General features: G+C 46.5%; 1 protein-coding gene across 1 annotated transcript; it reads left to right on the forward strand.

The window, feature by feature from the left end:
* The first annotated feature begins 8,327 nt into the window (after positions 1–8,327).
* Positions 8,328–9,266, forward strand: LOC137544609 (olfactory receptor 52K2-like). Its single transcript, XM_068265704.1, has one exon. It carries the CDS (start codon positions 8,328–8,330, stop codon positions 9,264–9,266), a length of 939 nt encoding a protein of 312 aa, XP_068121805.1.
* The last annotated feature ends 12,577 nt before the right edge of the window (positions 9,267–21,843 follow it).

Consider the following 21,843-nt stretch of genomic DNA (forward strand, 5'->3'; position numbering starts at 1 on the left):
ACTGGTCCTTTCTAACTTGGTTCATTTTCCTTCATAGTAACATTTGGAAATTAGAAATATATCCATTTAAAGGATGGGGATAAAGTCAGTCAAACACATTTTTCAGTAGATAAATACAAATATTTACATAGAAAGAGGGACAAACTCCTGAAAGAGGGACAAATGAGGAGGAAAGAGGGACAGTGGGACAGGGCTACCAAAGAGGGACTGTCCCTCCGAAAGAGGGATAGTTGGGAGCTATGCATTTGACAAGAGCTTATAGAATATGTTCTCATGGCCAGGGTGTGAGAGAACGCAGAAAAGCCGCCGTGTGTGCTGACAGCAAGGCGGCTGATTCCGTGTCCAGCGCGGCGGTTTGCACGCGGAAGCGTGCGTCTGGTAATCTGAGAGAACGCGAAAAAGCCGCCGCATGTACTGACAGCAAGGCGGCTGGTTCCGCGTCCATTGCGGCGGTTTGCACGCAGCAGCGTGTGTCTGGTATGGCTGGGTCTGTTAGTTCACATAGATTCAGGAATACGCGCGCGCGCACTCAGAGGCAGAACTTTTATGATGGCCAAGGGGGGATCAGCTGACCAGGCTGGTCAGCTGACCTCAGAGCTGGTAACCATTGGTCTATCACTTAGGGGTGGCGCCAGAGAGCGCTGCTCTATATATAGTTACTGCTGGCCACTCACAAGTTGTCTGCCGTTGCGAACAGTGCTGCTCGGATACCCCTTTTCAAAATCCGAATCCGATTCGGATCCGGATACCCCGCTATCCGATCCGGGTCGGATATCCGAATTCAAAATTTTCCTATCCGAATCCGATTCGGATATCCGACCCTAGTATCCGACCGGATTCGGATATCCGAATTGAAAACCGGAAGTGGCCTTTAAATTGCTTTAAAAAGGTTTGTAAGGGTCAATTAGGCATGTAGCATCATTCTTTTTCAAAGGGGAACACTAATTGATGATGTGGGGACTTAAAATCCCCCCCCCCACACACAAAAAAAGGCTGTCAAAGGGCCAAGTGCAAAGTGCCAAATGCAAAGGGCCAAGTGCCTAATGCAAAGTGCCAAGTTCAAAGGGCCAAGTGTCAAGTGCAAAGGGCCAAGTGCAAAGGGCCAAGTGTCAAGTGCAAAGGGCCAAGTGCAAAGGGTCAAGTGCAAAGTGCCAAATGCAAAGGGCCAAGTTCAAAGGGCCAAGTGTCAAGTGCAAAGGGCCAAGTGCAAAGGGCCAAGTGTCAAGTGCAAAGGGCCAAGTGCAAAGGGCCAAATGCAAAGGGCCAAGTTCAAAGGGCCAAGTGCCAAAGGCAAAGGGCCAAGTTCAAAGGGCCAAGTGTCAAGTGCAAAGGGCCAAGTGCAAAGGGCCAAGTGTCAAGTGCAAAGGGCCAAGTGCAAAGGTCCAAGTGCAAAGTGCCAAATGCAAAGTGCCAAATGCAAAGGGCCAAGTGTCAAGTGCAAAGGGCCAAGTGTCAAGTGCAAAGGGCCAAGTGCAAAGTGCCAAATGCAAAGGGCCAAGTTCAAAGGGCCAAGTGTCAAGTGCAAAGGGCCAAGTGCAAAGTGCCAAATGCAAAGGGCCAAGTTCAAAGGGCCATGTGTCAAGTGCAAAGGGCCAAGTGCAAAGGGCCAAGTGTCAAGTGCAAAGGGCCAAGTGCAAAGGGCCAAATGCAAAGGGCCAAGTTCAAAGGGCCAAGTGCCAAATGCAAAGGGCCAAGTTCAAAGGGCCAAGTGTCAAGTGCAAAGGGCCAAGTGCAAAGGGCCAAGTGTCAAGTGCAAAGGGCCAAGTGCAAAGGGCCAAGTTCAAAGGGCCAAGTGTCAAGTGCAAAGGGCCAAGTGCCAAATGCAAAGTGCCAAGGGCAAAGTGCCATGTGCCATGTGCAAAGTGCCAAGTGCCAACATGTGCAAACACGTGCAAAAATGTGCAAACACATGCAAAAATGTGCAAACACATGCAAAAATGTGCAAACACATGCAAAAATGTGCAAACACATGCAAAAATGTGCAAACATGCGCAAACATGCAAAAATGTGCAAACACATGCAAAAATGTGCAAAGTGCAAACACATGCAAAAATGTGCAAACACATGCAAAAATGTGCAAACACATGCAAAACTGCAAACACATGCAAAAATGTGCAAACACATGCAAAAATGTGCAAACACGCGCAAACATGCAAAAATGTGCAAACACATGCAAAAATGTGCAAACACATGCAAAAATGTGCAAACACATGCAAACACGTGAAAAAAAATATGCAAAGTGCAAACACGTGCAAAGTGCAAAAATGTGGAAAGTGCAAACACGTGCAAACACGTTCAAAGTGCCATGTGCAAAGTGGCACTTTGCACGTGATTGCACGTGTTTGCACATTTTTGCACGTGTTTTCACGTGTTTGCACATTTTTGCAGTTTGCACGTGTTTGCACTTTGCACGCGTTTGCACTGTGCATGTGTTTGCACGTGGCACTTTGCACGTGTTTGCTCGTGGCAGGCAGGCAGCACCTGGCCTGGTGTGTGTACAACACACACACACAATCACATAGCAGCTGCAGCAGCACTGCAGCACACACTCTAAATGTCACATTTATGACATCAATCAAGCAAATGAATGATTTAACTATACTGTAGTGATAGTGAAGGGGTTAATCACTGAACAGCTTAGGTTTATAACTATGTACAGCCCTTTGTAGGGCACCAGCAATGGAGCAGGAGCATGTCTCTCAGGAAGCATTCAGCAAGCCAGGACGATCTGTCTCATCATGGCAGCCCTCCTTATTATACCAGGGGGGCTGGCCAGTGTTCCTTTCTGTGATTGGGAGCCAGGGTTTAGGCTGGGAGGCCTCTGATTGGCTTAATGAGGTCAGGTGGGGCTGGCCAGGGTTCCCCTCTGTGATTGGTTTCTGGTGCTTCTGCTGGGAGCCCTCTGATTGGCTCCCATGACGTCTGGACCTCATGCAGTGTTTCACTTGTCCGGATATCCGCGGATATCCGTACTATCCGCGGATATCCGTATAGCCCAGCCAACTATCCGCAGATAGCTATCCAGATACTGGACCAGCTATCCGGAATCCGGATCCGATCGGATAGGCCTAAAAATGTGCAGAAATCAAACGCAATTTCGGCCACATTTCAGCAGAAATCAAACGCAATTTCGGCCACATTTCAGCAGAAATGAAACGCAATTTGGGCACATTTTCAGCAGAAATGAAACGCAATTAGGGCACATTTTCAGCAGAAATCAAACGCAATTTGGGCCACATTTCAGCAGAAATCAAACGCAATTTGGGCACATTTTCAGCAGAAATCAAACACAATTAGGGCACAGTTCAGCAGAAATCAAGCGCAATTAGGGCTACATTTTCAGCAGAAATCAAACGCAATTAGGGCACAGTTCAGCAGAAATCAAACGCAATTAGGGCACATTTTCAGCAGAAATCAAACGCAATTAGGGCACATTTTCAGCAGAAATCAAACGCAATTAGGGCACAGTTCAGCAGAAATCAAACGCAATTAGGGCCACATTTTCAGCAGAAATCAAATGCAATTAGGGTCACATTTTCAGCAGAAATCAAACGCAATTAGGGCCACATTTTCAGCAGAAATCAAACGCAATTAGGGCACATTTTCAGCAGATATCAAATGCAATTAGGGCACATTTTCAGCAGATAAACGCAATTAGGGCTGCAAAAAGAAAATAATTTACTCACCTGGCACTGGCAGAAGTCTTCTCTCCCCGTCTCCCGGCCGGCTCCTCAGGCGCGCAGTTCCCACGGAGCTCCCTCCCTCCTCCAATCTCCCATGCTGATTGAATGCAGGGCTACGGGAAGATGGCCATCCGAAGCCCTGTACTGGAGACATAAATAGTCTCCAGAGCAGGGCTTCGGCGGCGGCCATCTTCCCGTAGCCCTGCTCTGCTCTGCCAGCCCCGCGGGGCTGCGGGAAAACAGTGACGTCACGCCGACGTCACGGAGCCGCCGAGGCCCCTAAGATCTTGAGGCCCCAAGCGGCCGCGTGGTCTGCTTTATGCCTCGTGGCGCCCCTGTTCCAGAGGGGAAGCCTGAGGGGGTCATGTTTGTACTATTGCCTTTTCGCCTGCAACTGTTGCAGCTGTTCCATTCCCACAAGAATGCTGGGCATCCTGGGGCCACCAGAACTTAGGATCTCATTGCTAGATGTGCTTGGTGGCCGTCATTGGCAACAGACTGCAAGGAGTATGTGAGAGAATGGGCAGTGTATGCTAGGAGCAAACCCTCTCATCAGGCACCTGTTGGAACATTACAGCCTTTACCAGTTCCAAGTGAACCATGGACCCATTTGTCCATGGATTTTGCAGGCGAACTCCCCAGGTCTGAGGGCATGACGGTCATTTGGGTGGTAGTCGATTGATTCAGTAAGATGGCCCATTTTGTCCCCCTGAAAGGACTGCCCTCGGCCCAGGAATTGGCCGATCTCTTCATCCAGCACATTTTCCGGCTGCATGGCATTCCGGAAAATATAGTGTCAGATCGGGGAGTCCAATTTGTTTCCAAGTTTTGGAGGGCATTCTGCCATCAGTTAGACATGGAGCTTTCTTTTTCATCAGGCTACCACCCACAGACCAATGGCCAGACCGAAAGAACCAATCAGTCCCTGGAACAGTTTTTGAGGTGTTATGTTGCAGATGTACTAACCGACTGGGTCAAATTTTTGCCATTTGCAGAATTTGCACACAACAATCTGAAAAGTTCCTCTTCAGGATTTTCCCCATTTCAGGTGGTGACGGGAAGGTCACCTAAGTTCACCCCATTGCCAGTGGCTTCTACTCCGTTTCCAGCCCTGGAGAATTGGCAGAGGTCTTTAAAACAGATTTGGGGAATGGTGAAAAGAAATCTGGGGAGGGCTTTTCAGAACCAGAAGAAACAGGCTGACAGGAGACGTTCCATAGAATGGGAATTTCTTCCAGGAGACTTGGTCTGGGTGTCCACGCGACATTTGGCTCTAAAGCAACTGTCACCCAAGTTAGGTCCCAGGTTTGTGGGTCCTTTTCCAGTGACCAGGAAAATCAATAATGTCACTTATGCCATTGATCTCCCTGCCAGCATGCGAGGGGTGAGATCATTCCATGTGTCCCTGCTCAAGCCAGCAGTGCAAGTGGATTCCAGCCCCCCCCCCCCCCATTTGTTGATTGATGACCAATCTGGGTATGAAATTGAGAAGATTCTGGACTCACGGCTTGTGCAGAACTCCATGCAGTATTTGGTTCACTGGAAGGGGTATGGCATAGAGGAGAGAACTTGGGTGCCAGACTGTCGTATGCACGCAGAGGAGTTAAAGAAGGAATTCCATAACTTGTATCCTGGAAAGCCTGGTGGGAAGTGTCCGAAGTCCACTCCTCAGGGGGGGGGGGGGTTATGTGAGAGAACGCGGAAAAGCCGCCGCGTGTGCTGACAGCAAGGCGGCTGATTCCGCGTCCAGTGCGGCGGTTTGCACGCGGAAGCGTGCGTCTGGTAATCTGAGAGAACGTGGAAAAGCCGCCGCATGTACTGACAGCAAGGCGGCTGGTTCCGCGTCCAGCGCGGCAGTTTGCACGCAGCAGCATGCGTCTGGTATGGCTGGGTCTGTTAGTTCACATAGATTCAGGAATACGTGCGCGCGCGCTGAGAGGCAGAACTTTTATGATGGCCAAGGGGGGGATCAGCTGACCAGGCTGGTCAGCTGACCTCAGAGCTGGTAACCATTGGTCTATCACTTAGGGGTGGCGCCAGAGAGCGCTGCTCTATATATATAGTTACTGCTGGCCACTCACAAGTTGTCTGCCATTGCGAACACTACGTTGAAGCACTCAGACCTTAGTCAGATCCAACAGTGTTTGAACCAGGAGGACCTGGGAATTCACACTGAGCCAGATTACTTGTGTATTCATTCTGTTATATTGCAGACTAGTTCCAGGGTGTAGAGACCACGGACCTCACACCCAAGACTAGGGAACTTGTGTTATCATTCTGTTATACTTCAGACTAGTTCCAGGGTGTAGAGACCACGGACCTCACACCCAAGACTAGGGAACTTGTGTTATCATTCTGTTACACTTCAGACTAGTTCCAGGGTGTAGAGACCACGGACCTCACACCCAAGACTAGGGAACTTGTGTTATCATTCTGTCATACGTCAGACTAGTTCCAGGGTGTAGAGACCACGGACCTCACACCCAAGACTAGGCATTGTTTGATATCTGTTATGACCTATTGCTTTCCTGACTATCCCTCTGCTCTCTGATTCGGTACCACGCATATCTGATAATCCGTTGCCAACCCTGCCTGCCTTGGATACCGAATCAGCTTTCTGTCTTTGTACTTTGTCTGTCCGTGTGTTGCCGACCCGGCTTGCCCGACCTTGAGAGCTATCTCTCCCCTTTAAAAGATAGTCTCCAGATCAGTTAGTGACATCCACCTTCTGGTGTCACTCACTCACTGGCCCTTCCTATTTTCAGCCTGAGACTCCACCCCTTGGAAAGTCTCAGGCTGCTGGAAGGTTTCTGTGCTCTCCAAGAGCAGCATTGCTCATACTGCTCAGGACCACCTGCTCTTCAGGTGGTTTACTCAAAGTCATACTGTTGCACCAAACACTCACGATACACATATAGGTGTCCAGAGGTTAGTACTATATCTGTATTATTGGTGATTCTGCAGATCATCCATAATCAGGTATATATCTGTATTCTTGGTGATACTGCAGATCACCAATAATCAGATTCTCTCTGTGTGCTGACACCGATCGTTACACAGGGGCGTTGCTAAGAGATTTGGGGCACTCTTGGGCACTCCAGCTGTAAAATGGGTGTGGCTGTGTACCAGAATGTGGGTGTGGTCATGGGTGGAGCCAAATTTGCATGCACTTAACAGCGGTCTAAGTAGGCCTGCCCAGACAAATGTTGGATGAAACCCCCTCTCCATTAATACAATAAATAAATGCAGCATAGCACATAAATAGGCAGTGCCACTTAAACATACCTAGGCACAGGGCCTGATTTGTACTCTTTACCACCCAAGGCCACTGTCACCAGCTGCCCCACTCCAGTATAGGTAGCCAGATGACCCCTCCCCCCTTCCCTCCAGTATAGGTAGCCAGATGACCCCTCCCACCCCCCCTCTCAGTATAGGTAACCAGCTCACCTTCACCCTGCAGCAGCCATCAGTGTCATCTCCAGTGCAGAAGCTTCCTCTTCCTTTCCGTCTCTGCCCAAATGCATCGCCGCCAGCCACAATGCAAACGTGCACAGAGAGCAAGGTGGCTGCTGCACAGGCGGCTAGCAGCAGAGTACCGCAGTCAGGCGCTCGCCTGATCTCCCTGCATTGCAGCATTTGCAAGTTTGGACCAGTTTAGCCTTCTGCTTTGGTGCCCTTGCTCCTCTGGTGCCCTAGGCCATGGCCTAGGTTGGCCTTTCCCTGACTAGGCAGAGTTACTTGGCTTCTGCGCTGATTGGCCTGGCTTGCTGCTGAGTGGATTGGCCTTCAGCCAGGTTATCTGGCAGTCCCCCCATAGCATTTCCTGACGTTTTAGTGGACCCCCTCCTATGCTTCCACGGGCCTCCCATTCAGGCACCACAACTCCCAGCATGCCCCATAGAAGAACCACAGATCCCTGCATGCCCCCATAAAGGCATCAAAGCACTCAGTATGCCTATTTAGAGGCACCACAGTGTCCAGCATACCCCCTATTGATGCACCACAGCTCCCAGCATGCCTGCCATTGAGGTACCACAGCCCCCAGCATGCCCTCATAGAGGCTCTACAGCTCCACAGCTCTGACACTGCCTGGGTGACATCTGTGGGTACCCCAGAATAGATCCGTGGCATGTGCCACTGATCTCTGGGGCTGGCAACACCCCTGACTCATGGCTGGGTTCTTGTTACTGCCCAGACATGGGTTGTACTTGCACCTATGCACTGAGCCCACAATCATACATGGGTGGGAGAGCAGCCGCAAAGGAAAACATGTGTCCCCACGCATACCTGCCGGATGGAAGATGGATTGGGGAGCGCTCATCACCAGAAAGACATCTCTGGATCCACCTTCCTGGGTCGCGAGGTGAGTATGTAGCTTAAGAAATCAGCAGGGCTGCCAGGCAACTAGTATTGTTTGACAGGAAATACTATGACAGGGTCCCTTTAATAAGGGAAAACTTACTGTCTATAGATGAGTTGAGAAATAGTAAAGGAGAGCTTTTATGAGACTATCACCAGTTCTTGTGAAGAACACAGAAGGGAAGACAATCATTATATTCTGCAAACCACTGTAATTATAATGGTCTGTCCTGGATTCTTTCTCCTCTACAGGTTAAAGAAAAGTCCAGAAATAAAAGTAAAGTGATGAATATAACGCTGTCTCACCCCACACACTTTATACTGCTTGGAATCCCCGGTCTAGAACCTTATTACGTCTTCATAGCATTCATCTTCCTCCTGGTGTACATGATCTCACTGATAGGAAATGTCACCCTCTTGTTTGTCATCAGAGTGGACCGCAGTCTCCATGAGCCAATGTACTTTTTCCTCTCTATGTTGTCCTCAGTTGACCTTGTCTTGACGAACTTAACCACACCGAAGATGCTGTCGGTCCTTTGGCTTGACGCTAAAGAAATTTACTTTGAGGCGTGCCTCACCCAAATGTTTTTCATCCATGCATTTGCCTGCATAGAGTCCTCAGTGCTGCTGGTCATGGCATTTGACAGGTATCTCGCCATCTGCAACCCTCTCCGGTACAAGTCGGTTCTGACTAATCGGGTTGTGTTATTGGCTGGTTTGAGTTCTGTGGTGAGAGGTATTGGGGCTGTCTTGCCGTTGCCTATCCTGTTCAGAAGACTTTCATTGTGCAACAACAATGTTATCCACCACTCTTTCTGTGACCATATAGCTGTGATAAAGCTGGCATGTACAGATAGCACCATAAACAGCTTGTATGGGTTAGCGGTGGCTCTGCTTATCGTAGCCGTGGACTTGGCCTCCATAGTTTGGTCCTATGTACTCATTCTTCGTGCTGTGTTTAAGCTGAAATCCAGAGAAGCCCAAGTCAAGGCTCTGAGTACCTGTGCATCTCATATATGTGCCATTCTTGTCTTCTACACCACTGTTGTCCTCTCATCTGTGGTGCAAAGATTTGCAAAGACCGTCCCTCTTTTTGTCATCATTCTGTTGGCCAATGTCTACCTGATGCTCCCACCTCTTATGAACCCAATTATCTACGCTGTAAGGACTAAACAGGTCCGACGTCGGATAAAGATTCTGCTACATTGTCCTAGAAATCATTGATGACTGTGTGTATAAGGAAATAAACATCATTGAATTTGAACTGCAGGCCTTTGTTTTGGATGATGCTAAAAGTGGATTCAATATTTTTGTAATTATTCTTTGTATTTGCATTTGGGAGAATTCACCTAATGAAGCTGGACACAATTGGTTAAAGGGGCCCTGTAGTTTCAGGATACCCACTTTAGTTTATTGTCCTGGTTTCAGTATCAAAAACACTTCCTATATCTATAATGTGATGCATCTTGGTACGGGCATAACAGTAGATCCTGCAAGGGATGCAGCCGCAGGGGGGCACATGAGGCACAGGGGGCCCTGTCCTGAGAGACTGACAACTAAGAAAAAAAACTTTCTGCTCTCTGCACAATTGTTATAATGACTGCATCTGCTCAGCTACTGAGAAGGAACCATACACATTTTTGTATACAATGTATTTGTAGACAGTCCCTCTTCAGTGTGCAGTAGGCTCTTGTGTACAGTGCCCTTGCCCCAGCCTCTCTACCCCTCCCTAAGTGCTGTGTACTGTTGTGATGCTGGAGAAGTCTGAAGAACCAATTCTGCTCAATCAGAGATGGACAGAGTGAGTGTAATAAGGTGAGGCTGGGAGCATACTCGTTTTTCATTTTTTTTTGTATGCATATTCTGCACACCATGTGTGTCTGTATGTGTGAAAACATGCACGTTTTTTCACAGAAGCTAATGTAATTGATAGAGAAAATGTGTACAGTGCTTCACTGCTGTCAATTTTTATCTGCATGGGGAAAACACAGTAAAGTGAACACTAGCCAACTAAGAACAACATTGGTTCTCAGTTTACCTGTGTAGAAAGTGTGAGGGGGGCATTAAAAGTTTTGCAGGGGGGCCCAGTGATTTCTAGTTACGCTCCTGTACGCAGCCCCGCCCTCCCAAAGATGTCACAGCCTAGGGTGCAGCTTTCTCCTCCCAGAGCATTCTGGGAGATCAGTTATTATTTTCACCGGTCAGTCAGTGAACAAACATTCTGCAGAGCGGAACCTGCCAGCAGTAAAGATGTCACCATCGCTGGTGAATGTAAATCGGGGAGAGGAAAGATTTTACAATAAGCAAACACTGACTAAAACATTTATGGATGAATATTGCAAAAAAACAAAACAAAAAAACCCAATTGTATTAATTACGCAATTTTCAGTGTAAAATGGGGTGTAAAGTGGGAAGAGTAGAAGGTCCAGCCTTTCTTTTATTTTCCTCCAGCTCTGCTATCCATCCCATTGCAGCACCAGATGGGATTCCAGGTAGTGATGAGCACAAATTAAGCATAGTCGTAATTCCACATCCTAATTCGCAAATTACGACGCAAAATCATAATGTGGAATTTCAAGCAAAATCATAATTCATTTTGTTTGTAAACGTAATCAGGATTTGTAATTTTACAATTTCGGGTAATTTTCGTATAATTTCATGCCAAATTAAGCGCCTAATAGCAAAGCCCCCATACATGCTATTGTCACCAAAATTGTGGGAACAAGGCAAAAAAAAAATAATTTTTCAAAAAGATCTTGTAGTTTTTGATTTTAAAAATCCTTCCCAGCTCCAGATGGCAATCAGATAAAATCCCTGGATCAACATCATTAGGCATTACCTAGTAATTGTAGCCATGGATGTCTTTCAACGCAAGGAAAGCATCTAAGCCCCCTTTAAATGCAGGTATAGAGTTTGCCATAACGACTTCCTGTGGCAATGCATTCCACATCTTAATCACTCTTACTGTAAAGAACCCTTTCCTAAATAAATGGCTAAAACGTTTTTCCTCCATGCGCAGATCATGTCCTCTAGTCCTTTGAGAAGGCCTAGGGACAAAAAGCTCATCCACCAAGCTATTACATTGCCCTCTGATGTATTTATACATGTTAATTAGATCCCCTCTAAGGCGTCTTTTCTCTAGACTAAATAAACCCAGTTTATCTAACCTTTCTTGGTAAGTGAGACCTTCCTTCCCACGCATCAATTTTGTAGCTCGTCTCTGCACCTGCTCTAAAACTGCAATATCTTTTTTGTAATGTGGTGCCCAGAACTGAATTCCATATTCCAGATGTGGCCTTACTAGAGAGTTAAACAGGGGCAATATTATGCTAGCATCTCGAGTTTTTATTTCCCTTTTAATGCATCCCAAAATTTTGTTAGCTTTAGCTGCAGTGGCTTGGCATTGAGTACGATTATTTAGCTTGTTGTCGATGAGTACTCCTTAGTCCTTCTCCAAGTTTGATGTCCCCAACTGTATCCCATTTATTTTGTATGGTGCTAGACCATTGGTACGTCCAAACTGCATGACTTTACATTTGTCAACATTGAATTTCATCTGCCATTTATGTGCCCATATAGCCGTTGTAGCCCCCCCAAAAGAGGGTTACAGATTACTTAAAGGGATACTGTAGGGGGGTCAGGGGAAAATGAGCTGAACTTACCCGGGGCTTCTAACGGTCCTCCGCAGACATCCTGTGTTGCCGCAGCCACTCACCGATGCTCCGACCCCGCCTCCGGTTCACTTCTGGAATTTCTGACTTTAAAGTCAGAAAACCACTGCGCCTGCGTTGCCGTGTCCTCACTTCCCCTGATGTCACCAGGAGTGTACTGCGCAGACACAGACCATACTGGGCCTGCGCTGTGCGCTCTTGATGACATCAGCGGGATCGAGGACACGGCAACGCAAGCACAGTGGTTTTCTGACTTTAAAGTCAGAAATTCCAGAAGTGAACTGGAGGCGGGGCCGGAGCATCGGTGAGTGGCTACGCGGGCACAAGATGTCTGCGGGGGACCATTAGAAGCCCCGGGTAAGTTCAACTAATTTTCCCCTGACCCCCCTACAGTATCCCTTTAAGCATTACTATGTGTGTGGCACCTTTAAGACTATGGCTATCATTCATAAAGAGGCTGTCGGTAAGGGGAATCAATGCGGAAAAACACCGCTGGCGGTGTTTTAGACTTCTGGGTGGGCATTCATAAAGATGTATCCGTGTGCGGAAGCAGTGCGGAGATTCCCCGAGCTAGGCAGGCGGTAGGCTTGCGGAGACACGGAAGCTGCTGAGTTGATACATTTCTCCGTGTTCCGCTCTACTGCAGCTGCCTGGGAGGTCTGTGTGTCTCCATTCACTTACATTGGTATCGCCACATCAGAGGGAGCGGGACTTTCCGACCTGACACCGCTGGCGGTATTCTTTATGAATTAACATTTTGCTACATTTGTTCCGATAATCACCGCACAAGGCGGTGATTTATCACTCTGCTCGGTAGTGTCATTTTTTCATGAGGAAAGAGCCTTTATGAATGCTGACTTTGCCGAGTGGTCGGTAAAGTCAGCTGTTTTTAGCATTTCCACATGCGGAAATGCTTTATGAATGATAGCCTAAGTATCATGCTGCTAGAACCAAAACGGCGCATGAGAAGGGCCAGTAAGCGAAGGAAAGGTCGCCTAACCAGTTGCTAGGCGACCACAATATGCAAAGTAGGGGAATTTGCTGGGACTTTCCAGAGCCCCGCATGGCCTGTCAGAGAGACGCAGGCGCTGGGGGCAGGGTCTGGAAGAGTGTAACCGGAGGAAACTGGAAAGAGCCAGTGCAGATCGCACCTGGGGGTGAAAGAGAAAGGATCTCGAGCCAAGTGTGTTCAAGCGGGGAGGAGGCCCAGACCAGAGAGAAAGGCCGTAACAGTCACCCGGAAGCTAGGGGGACCCGGTGGGCGGCGGCCATACAGAGAAAGACACAGTAAAGCAGTAAGGGCAGCGGCAGTGGGCCGGACACTACTTGGAGGCCGGAGGCGGCAGACCTGGACCAACCCTGACCTAAAGACATTCGCAGTCAGATGAGTACAGGCCTGAGAGCCAAACCTAAGCCACAAAGTGTGTACAGTAGTAGCCAGTGCCATACGCTTGCTGATGATATCAATCCAAAACCTGAAGAGGCCCAGATTCTGTCCCTGAGTGGTATTGCTAAAGACTGCCTATGTGATAGTGCTGTACAGTCACAGAGACATTGTGCTGAGCATACAGTTGTTTATGCAGAAGAAATCTGCTGATATAAAGTGAGACAAGTTGCTATTGATTATAAAAAGTCCAGGCCCTACTGTCACTGAGAGACATTCATAGCCTCCATAGAGTACCCTGCTGAGCTGACACAGCCCCCGCTTGCCTATGGTCCTGTTACATAGAGACATTATTCCTATCAAGTCAGTTTCAAGTCAAGAGTTAAACTTCATATGTTGATGTGTTCTGCATAATTACAAAGAGTCTGATATCTAAAGAGAACCTGTCAGTATCACGAAGGTAAGTGGAAGAGGAGGAGTTATATTGCATCTTGTGATATTAAAGAATACTGCAGGAGAAACCAGGTGATACCTGATCAACTAAGTTGGAATACAATTGTTGCAACGTTGCAAAGTTCAGAGCTTATTCAGCCTTAAAGTGCACATAAAGAGAGTTATATTGTAGGAGAGTGGTGTTGATGGTATAGAGGGGTGCATTGGCCACTTTATATTTTATTTTTTTGATTATTTGATTTATACTTGATTTTGTTTGTTGTTTTGGGAGACCCAATCCAGAGGGGAGGTGTAACAATCATGGACCTGGCGGCTGCGGGCGGGCAGGGTGTCTCCGCCGCCACTGTTGCCACTGCCGCCATTCCCTGCACTCAGTCCTGTTTTCTGCTCTCTGCGTCTAGCACGCCGAGGGCAGTCTTGTCGCCAGCTCATACGGTTGCTGTCTCGCTCGGGCGCGTGCGGAGACAGGACCTTTATGCCAGCAGAAGGCGCGTCAGCTGACCTGCCGGTTAGCTGACGTCAGGGATGACTCTCACCGCTCGGATTGGCAGAAATCCGAGGTGGGAGTGGCTGAGAGTCTCCCTCTTCCTCATAAGCCTTCGTTTGCCATTCAGTCTCTGTCTGCTGTCGTGAATACTTACGTGTTAGCGCTCAGACCTTAGATTAGTATCCAGATGTTGAAACCAAGGACTTCACACCAGACTAGGAATTGTTATTGTTATTGATTACCTGTGTATGATTCTGGCTTAACCTCTGACTTTGCTATTGCTTTACGTTTCTGTACTTTTGCCTATCTGCCTAAATTTGCAGAACCCCTTGCCTGATTACTGATTACTCTTCTGCCTTCCGATTTCTGTACTGATACTGTCTCTCTGTTGCCGAACTAACCTGTCTGACCATTCTACTCACCAGTGGGCCCTCGCCACTGGTGAGGTGTGCTATAGTACCTTGCCAGCTCCTCTGGTAAGGTTTAGTGAAACTATACAGTCACGACTTCTGCTAATACCTTTCCAGCCCCTCTGGAAAAGTCTGCTCACATTAGATTGTCACTTAACTGATAGTGCCTTACCAGCTCCTCTGGTAAGGCTTTGCCAAGCTATCCAGTTATCATTACTGCTAGTGCCCTCCAGCTCTTCTGGAGAGGTTCTCCTGATTTCCTTGTTATTGTACTGTTTCTGTGGGTGCCTTCCCAGCCCCTCTGGTAAGGCCTATCCAAACTATACAGTCTCCAGTACTGATAGTACCTTACCAGCTCCTCTGGTAAGGTTCAGCTAAACTATTGAGTTACGGTTGCACCAAGCACTACACACTTGCATCCTTGTAGCTATACCTGTATTATTGGTGATTCTGCAGATCACAACATAATCGGGTATAGCGTCTGCATTATTGGTGATTCTGCAGATCACCATATAATCAGACATCTGAGTTGCTACACCCAACCGTTACAGGAGGTATTAAGAGTAAAGTGTATTGAGTGCTACAAATACAACCTAAAGAGTCTAAAAGATCTTGGAGCAAGGTGAATGTCCTGATTGGACCAACCAATACTCTGTCAACTATTCAGTACCATATTGCGAACTGTAACGAGTTTCCCCCAAGGTTTTGCTTAGCAATATAGCTCGGACTTGGCTCTGTATATGCTGTAAAGTGGTTGATTGTTGTACAAGAAGACCTATTGTAGCTCACTATAATTTGTATATAACTAACCGTTTCCTTGTGCAGGTTTTACTGGTGCACCGACTGTGAAGACTAGAGATTGTGTATTATTGACCTTTGATGTGCAAGGGAGGTGTGTTGTGACATTGAAGTGTTTTGGGTTGATTGCAACTACCGTGACCACTGTTAGATTACAAATAAATCTTTGATAATCTCATCTGAATCAGTGTCTGGTGGATTCCACTCAGCCGGAGCCTGGCGCTAACGGATCATACGGGTTACACATGTACAGCAGCCCCTTTGGTTATATACAGATCCCTGGGGCAGCAGCTCCCTATTTCCATGTGTTGCAGATGTGTTGCTCCTTATTTGCAACCTCTGTAATACAGGCTCTTCATCCATGTACAGAGTTCCCTTTTCCATGTCCCGCCGCCCCTGTCCAGAAACCCGACCCTGACATTCCTGTCAAATGCACATTTAGAAACGTCTTTATACAACTTTATGTTATGGATATGCATTCAGATTTTAAGTTCCCATCCTAAACACTGTACTATAAATAATTTTGAGTTTTTAAGATGCAAACATTTCTCTTATTTATCCACTTTCATGAGAAGCAATACATCTTCTGATTTGCTTAGTTTTTATGATTAGTTTTTAGCATACCTCCCAACTTTTTGAGATCAGAAAAAGGGACACATAAGCCACACCTCTTACCATGCCCCTAACCACACCCCCTATCACGCATACAATAAAAGATGTCATGAGAAAAAAAAGGTGTTATATATTTTAAACCACACTGATCCACTATATCCCAGTTCATTTCCTTCATATTATTGTTTGAAAATAAGAAATACATATATATCAATCCGGATCAGTGAATAATGGCGCACAGCGCCTATGCATATAAATGGCGCCGCATTAAAAAGATACGCTTATGGCTATTTATCATTAGTACTGCATAATAATGGCACACAGGGAAAAAAGAAGAAAAACGGCACACACTAACGTTATTTATCAATAGTGGCCCACAGTAACGTTATTTATCAATAGTGGCACACACTAACGTTATTTATCAATATTGGCACACACTAACGTTATTTATCAATAGTGGCACACACTAACGTTATTTATCAATAGTGGCACACACTAACGTTATTTATCAATAGTGGCACACACTAACGTTATTTATCAATAGTGGCACACACTAACGTTATTTATCAATAGTGGCACACACTAACGTTATTTATCAATAGTGCCGTTCATTTGCCAAACAGCAGACGTTATTGTACACAGTAACGTTATTTATCAATAGCGCCCTACATAAGCCAAACTGCAGACGTTATTTAACTGCAAAACGGTGAATGGATTTAATGTAACACTGTCAAGGTTAGGGTTAGGTACCACTGGGGGGGGGGGGAGGTCTTAGGGTTAGGCACCACCAGGGGGTCAGGGTAAGGCACCACCAGGGGAGTATTTAGGATTAGGCACCACCAGGGCTGTGGTTAGGGTTAGGCACCACTGGGGGGGTCTTAGGGTTAGGCACCATCAGGGGGGTCCTAGGGTTAGTCACCACCAGGGGGTCTTAGGGTTAGGCACCACCAGGGGGGTAGTTAGGGTTAGGCACCACCAGGGGGGTGGTTAGGGTTAGGCACCACCAGGGGGGGTTTAGGGGTTAGGGATAGGTACAGAGAGGGTTCTGTGTGTTAACGCTAAATAACTATAAGGCTTTAACGCTAAATAACTATAAGGCTTTAACGTTAAATAACAATAAGGCTTTAACGTTAAATAGCGATAAGCGGCAAACGGATTAGCGGCAACACTGTGCGCCATTATTCGCAGGCGCCATTTTCAGATGAATCCATATCAGCATCAATCAAAAGGAAGGGAATAGATTAAAACAGAGGTGCTCACACTTTTTTGGCTTGTGAGCTACTTTTAAAAATTAACAAGTCAAAGTAATCTACCCATGTACAATTTTAGGAGCACATTTGTACAGTATATACAGTACACCATGGAAAATGTAGTGGGGTCGGGATTAGGGATGGTCGGAAATGCCAATTTCCGATTCTGCGGTAAACCCGCATTCCGCCATTGCCAATTACCGATTCCGCTTTCCGCTACCAGAATTTCCACCGGAAATTGTGGAAATTCCGCCCGAATGTAACATCGATTTTCGCAAAAACTATAAGGTCTGTTTGAAAACGTTGTTTGCAACTTGTTCAGAAGATTCTGTTTAATAAACCCTGAAAATGTGGTGTTTCTAGGACTTACGGGGGCTTTGCTATTAACCGCTAAAGTCGGCAGATTTTTACTGTAATATAAATGCAGAAAATAGGCAGATGTAGATTTTCTGCATTTTACATTACAGTAAAAATCCGCCAACTTTAGTGGTTAATAGCAAAGCCCCCTTAAGTCCTAAAAACACCAAATTTTCAGGGTTTATTAAACAGAATCTTGTGAACAAGATGCAAAAACACGTTTTCAAAAAGACCTTATAGTTTTTGAGAAAATCGATGTTAAAATCGGCGGAAATTTCCACGATTTCCGGTGGAAATCCGCCTACCGCACTTGTATTACCGATTCCCCCATTCCGAAGCGAAAATGCAATTTCCGATTGGAATTTTGGAAATTGCATTTCGCGAAATCCGAATGAGCGAAATCTACCTAATGGGCACCCCTTGTTTAAAATAAACTCATTTTTCAGTAGTTATGTACATAATTTACATAAATCTGTACCTGGGCCCAGAAAGAGGGACAAATGAGGAAGAGAGGGGGACAGGGACACTTTCCAAAGATTGTCAGTTGGGAGCTATAATTTATTTATGTACAATGGCAGAGCAAGCAGTCTGTTCATACTGTCTATTCTAAGTTTAGTGCATTTCTGGAAGAGAAGCCAAAGGAATCTTACTGTTCTGCAGCTTAGAGAACTCAAACCAGGTTATATACTTTTTGTATTGAAAAGATCACACCCATTTGTGAACAGGAGAATGCACGTCTACATGGATGCTGGGGCTGCCTTGTAGTCAAGGTGCTGTCAGCTCTATCAGGCTGACATGGGACATAAAGGGGGCAGCCCCGTGACCCGGAATCCAGCCTCTCAAACCGTGAAAGTCCCACCCAAATCGTGACTGTTAGGCCGTATGGTTTTTAATAACATTTTAGGAAGTTTGGCAACAAAGCATTATATGTACTGTAGAGAGAGAGAGAGAGCGAGAGATATAAAACAATCATAACTTGTTCTACTGGTTCTACTGGTTTGAGTTTCATTTCCTGGTTTTGCTGTCAGCGATGGCGTCTGCAGATCTGAGCAAGGAGCTGGAGTGTCCCGTCTGTCTGGATATTTATACCGATCCTGTAAACCTGAGATGTGGCCACAACTTCTGCCGGGGGTGTATTGATCGTGTGCTGGATACACAGAAGGAGTCTGGAGGCTATTCCTGTCCTGAATGTAGAATGAAGTTCAAGGTGAGGCCTAGACTACAGAAGAATATTTCCCTGAGAAGCATTGCAGAGCAGCATGTGTTGTCTACTCAGCAAGAGGAGGTGGCTGGAGTCTGTTGTACCTATTGTATGCACTCTGCAGTACCGGCTGTTATGTCCTGCCTGATGTGTGAAGCTTCTCTGTGTGATAAACATCTGAAAGTCCACAGCAAGGCACCAGAACACGTCTTATGTGACCCCACCACTTCCTTTGAGAGAAGGAAATGTTCTATTCACAAGGAACTATTAAAATATTACTGCACTGAGGATGCTGCCTGTATCTGTGTGTCTTGCAGGTTGGATGGAGAACATCGGGGACACCAGGTGGAGACCTTAGATGAAGCCTCTGAGAAAAAGAAGAAGAAGCTGAGAAAAGGTCTGCAGAGACTGATGGCAGAGACAGAGGAGGCTGAGAAAAGAGTCCAGAGTCTGGAGGAACGCAGGAGAAAAGCACAAGAAAAAGCAGCTGGTGAAACAGAGAGAGTCACTGCCCTGTTTAGAGACCTCAGGAGACGTTTGGAAGACCTGGAGAAGAGAGTTCTGAGTGACGTAACTAGGGAGGCAGAGAGGGTGTGCAAGCCATATGATGATGTCATCAAGCAGCTGGAGGTAAAGAAGGAGGAGCTGTCCAGGAAGATGCGTCACATTGAGGAGCTGTGTAACATGACTGATCCACTGACTGTCTTACAGGAATCACACACAGGTGACTTGTGTGACACGGAGGACAGACATGATAAACAGCTCCATGATGGAGGGGATCTGGATGTGGCCGGCATCTCACACACATTACACACAGGACTATCTGATATCATGTCTGAGGTAATTGAGCATAAACATACAGACAAACAGGCATACCCACATTCTAGTACAGAGGACAAAGTTCCCGTCACTGCTAAACTATCCAGGCCACGCCCCCAACCCATCCCCACCGCACAACACACACAGGTCTATCCACATTCTAGTACAGAAGACAGAGTTCCCATCACTGCTAAACTATCCAGGCCACACCCCCAACCCATCCCCACCACACAACACACACAGGTCTATCCACATTCTAGTACAGAAGACAAAGTTCCCATCACTGCTAAACTATCCAGGCCACGCCCCCAACCCAACTCCACCATTCAAGACACACAGGTAGATCCACATTCTAGTACAGAGGCCAAAGTTCCCATCACTGCTGAACTCACATCAGTACTGCCCAAGTATGTAGACATATTGCTGAATGTCAACACAGCTGGTGATTATCTTCAAATATCACGTAATAATAAAACTGCACTTTGGTCACGTAAAAGCCAGAATCACCCCCAAAACGCAGGAAGATTTCAGTATCCTCAGGTATTAAGCAACCAGAGTTTCTCCTCAGGGCAGCATTACTGGCTAGTGGACATTGGAAGATCAAATAACTGTAAAGTGGGAATGTGTTACCCCAGTATGGTCAGGAAAGGTTGGCCGCAGTCTATGGTTGGGAGCAATGACAAGTCCTGGTGTTTGGACAGGTGGGGTCATCAATATTCAGTGAAACATGACAGTAAAGTGATCCGGTTACCTGACAAGATCCCCAGTGATAGAGTCTGGATATGTCTGGATTATGAAGCCGGTGAGATCTCCTTTTATGCCCAGTGTGACTCCATCAGACACCTCCACACCTTCACTGCTGCCTTCACTGAGCCCCTCCATGCTGTGTTATGTGTAGGGGAGGGTTGTATAAAGATATCTGGTGAGAGATCCACTCTCTGGTGACACCACAGGAAGGAAAATGTGATTGGTCATTGTGCAGCCAATAATAATGCTGCTGGTGATGAACTGTGTGTATAATAGTGTATGTGTAGTACTGCTAAGAAATAAAACATTAGGAGCAGAGACATAAGTCTAATATTGTTTCCAGTACAGGAAGAGTTAAGACACTCCAGTTGTTATCTATGCAAAAGCACCATTGAGCTCCACGACTTTCAAAGTCGCAGAGAGCTCTGTCTTCTGAAGCTTGTTATCTCAACTGTTAGTCATTGTGCTTTCTTTTTCTCTGCAGAGAAGGGGTTCAAAAGTTCACTAGCGTGCTCTGTAAAATCATTTAGAATGCTGAGTGTAATGTGTAAACTGCAAATATTAGAGAATGATGCAATGTTATAAAAAAAACAAAAGTATATAACTGAAAATAAACATATGAGAATATTTTCTTTGCTACTGATGTTCTAGTTATTATCCGTACTACACAACCAATTCATTATATAATCATTTTTTTTCTCGCTTGTGTCTCTTTAACCGTGTCATGTAGGGTATACAGTCATGTCATGAAATGTCACCTACATCAAGTACAATATAACGTCTTGTACCTTTCTTTGTCTATGTTGCAAACTGCTGACCAATTACAGCTTAACCTCCTGGTATGCAGGCTGATCTAGCTGGCTGTCCTGGAAGGATCATCTAAAGAGCTTTCACATGCTTCCCGCCCACTGATGTCTTTATACTTCACCTGTCCGGAGAGGGACACGGACCATCACAGACCTTCTAAACATGACAGCAATGTGGCTTCTCTGGCTGGGATCAGGGATGGATTTTTACTCTTTACCGCCCAAGACCACTGTCAGCAGCCGCCCCCTTCAGTACAGGTAACCAGGTGTCCCCTCCCCTCCTCCAATTTATGTGTCCAGATGACCCTTCCCCCTCCCTCCAGCATAAGTAGCCTGTTGACCCTTCCCACTATTATAGACCACACCTCTAATATGGGTAGTCAGATAACCCTTCCTCCCCTCCTCCAGTTTAGATATCCTGATGACCCCTCCCCCTTCCCTCTAGTATAAGAAGCCAGATGACCCTCCCCCCTTCCGTAAAGTTAGCCTGATGACCATCCCCCCTCCAGTATAGGTAGCCAGGTGACCTTCCCCCCTTCCCTAGTATAGCCTGCTTCCCACCCGCCTCTTAATCCTGTGGTGCCCTAGGCCATGGTCTATGTGGCCTTGGCTTAAATCCGGCCCTGGCTGGTAAGCTTTCAGTTACTTGCCTTGAAAACAAATTTCTGACAGGAATACTTATTACAGGTTTGTGATTCAAATATGAACACAAATGTCAAAGCGCTATAGCCGTTCTTATCACATAGGGTGCGCTATCACCAGGTTCAGGTTAGCCTTTTTAAACAGTTTACAAATGTTCAGCGCAC

Source organism: Hyperolius riggenbachi, chromosome 2 (assembly GCF_040937935.1).
Source record: "Hyperolius riggenbachi isolate aHypRig1 chromosome 2, aHypRig1.pri, whole genome shotgun sequence".
NCBI lineage: Eukaryota > Metazoa > Chordata > Amphibia > Anura > Hyperoliidae > Hyperolius > Hyperolius riggenbachi.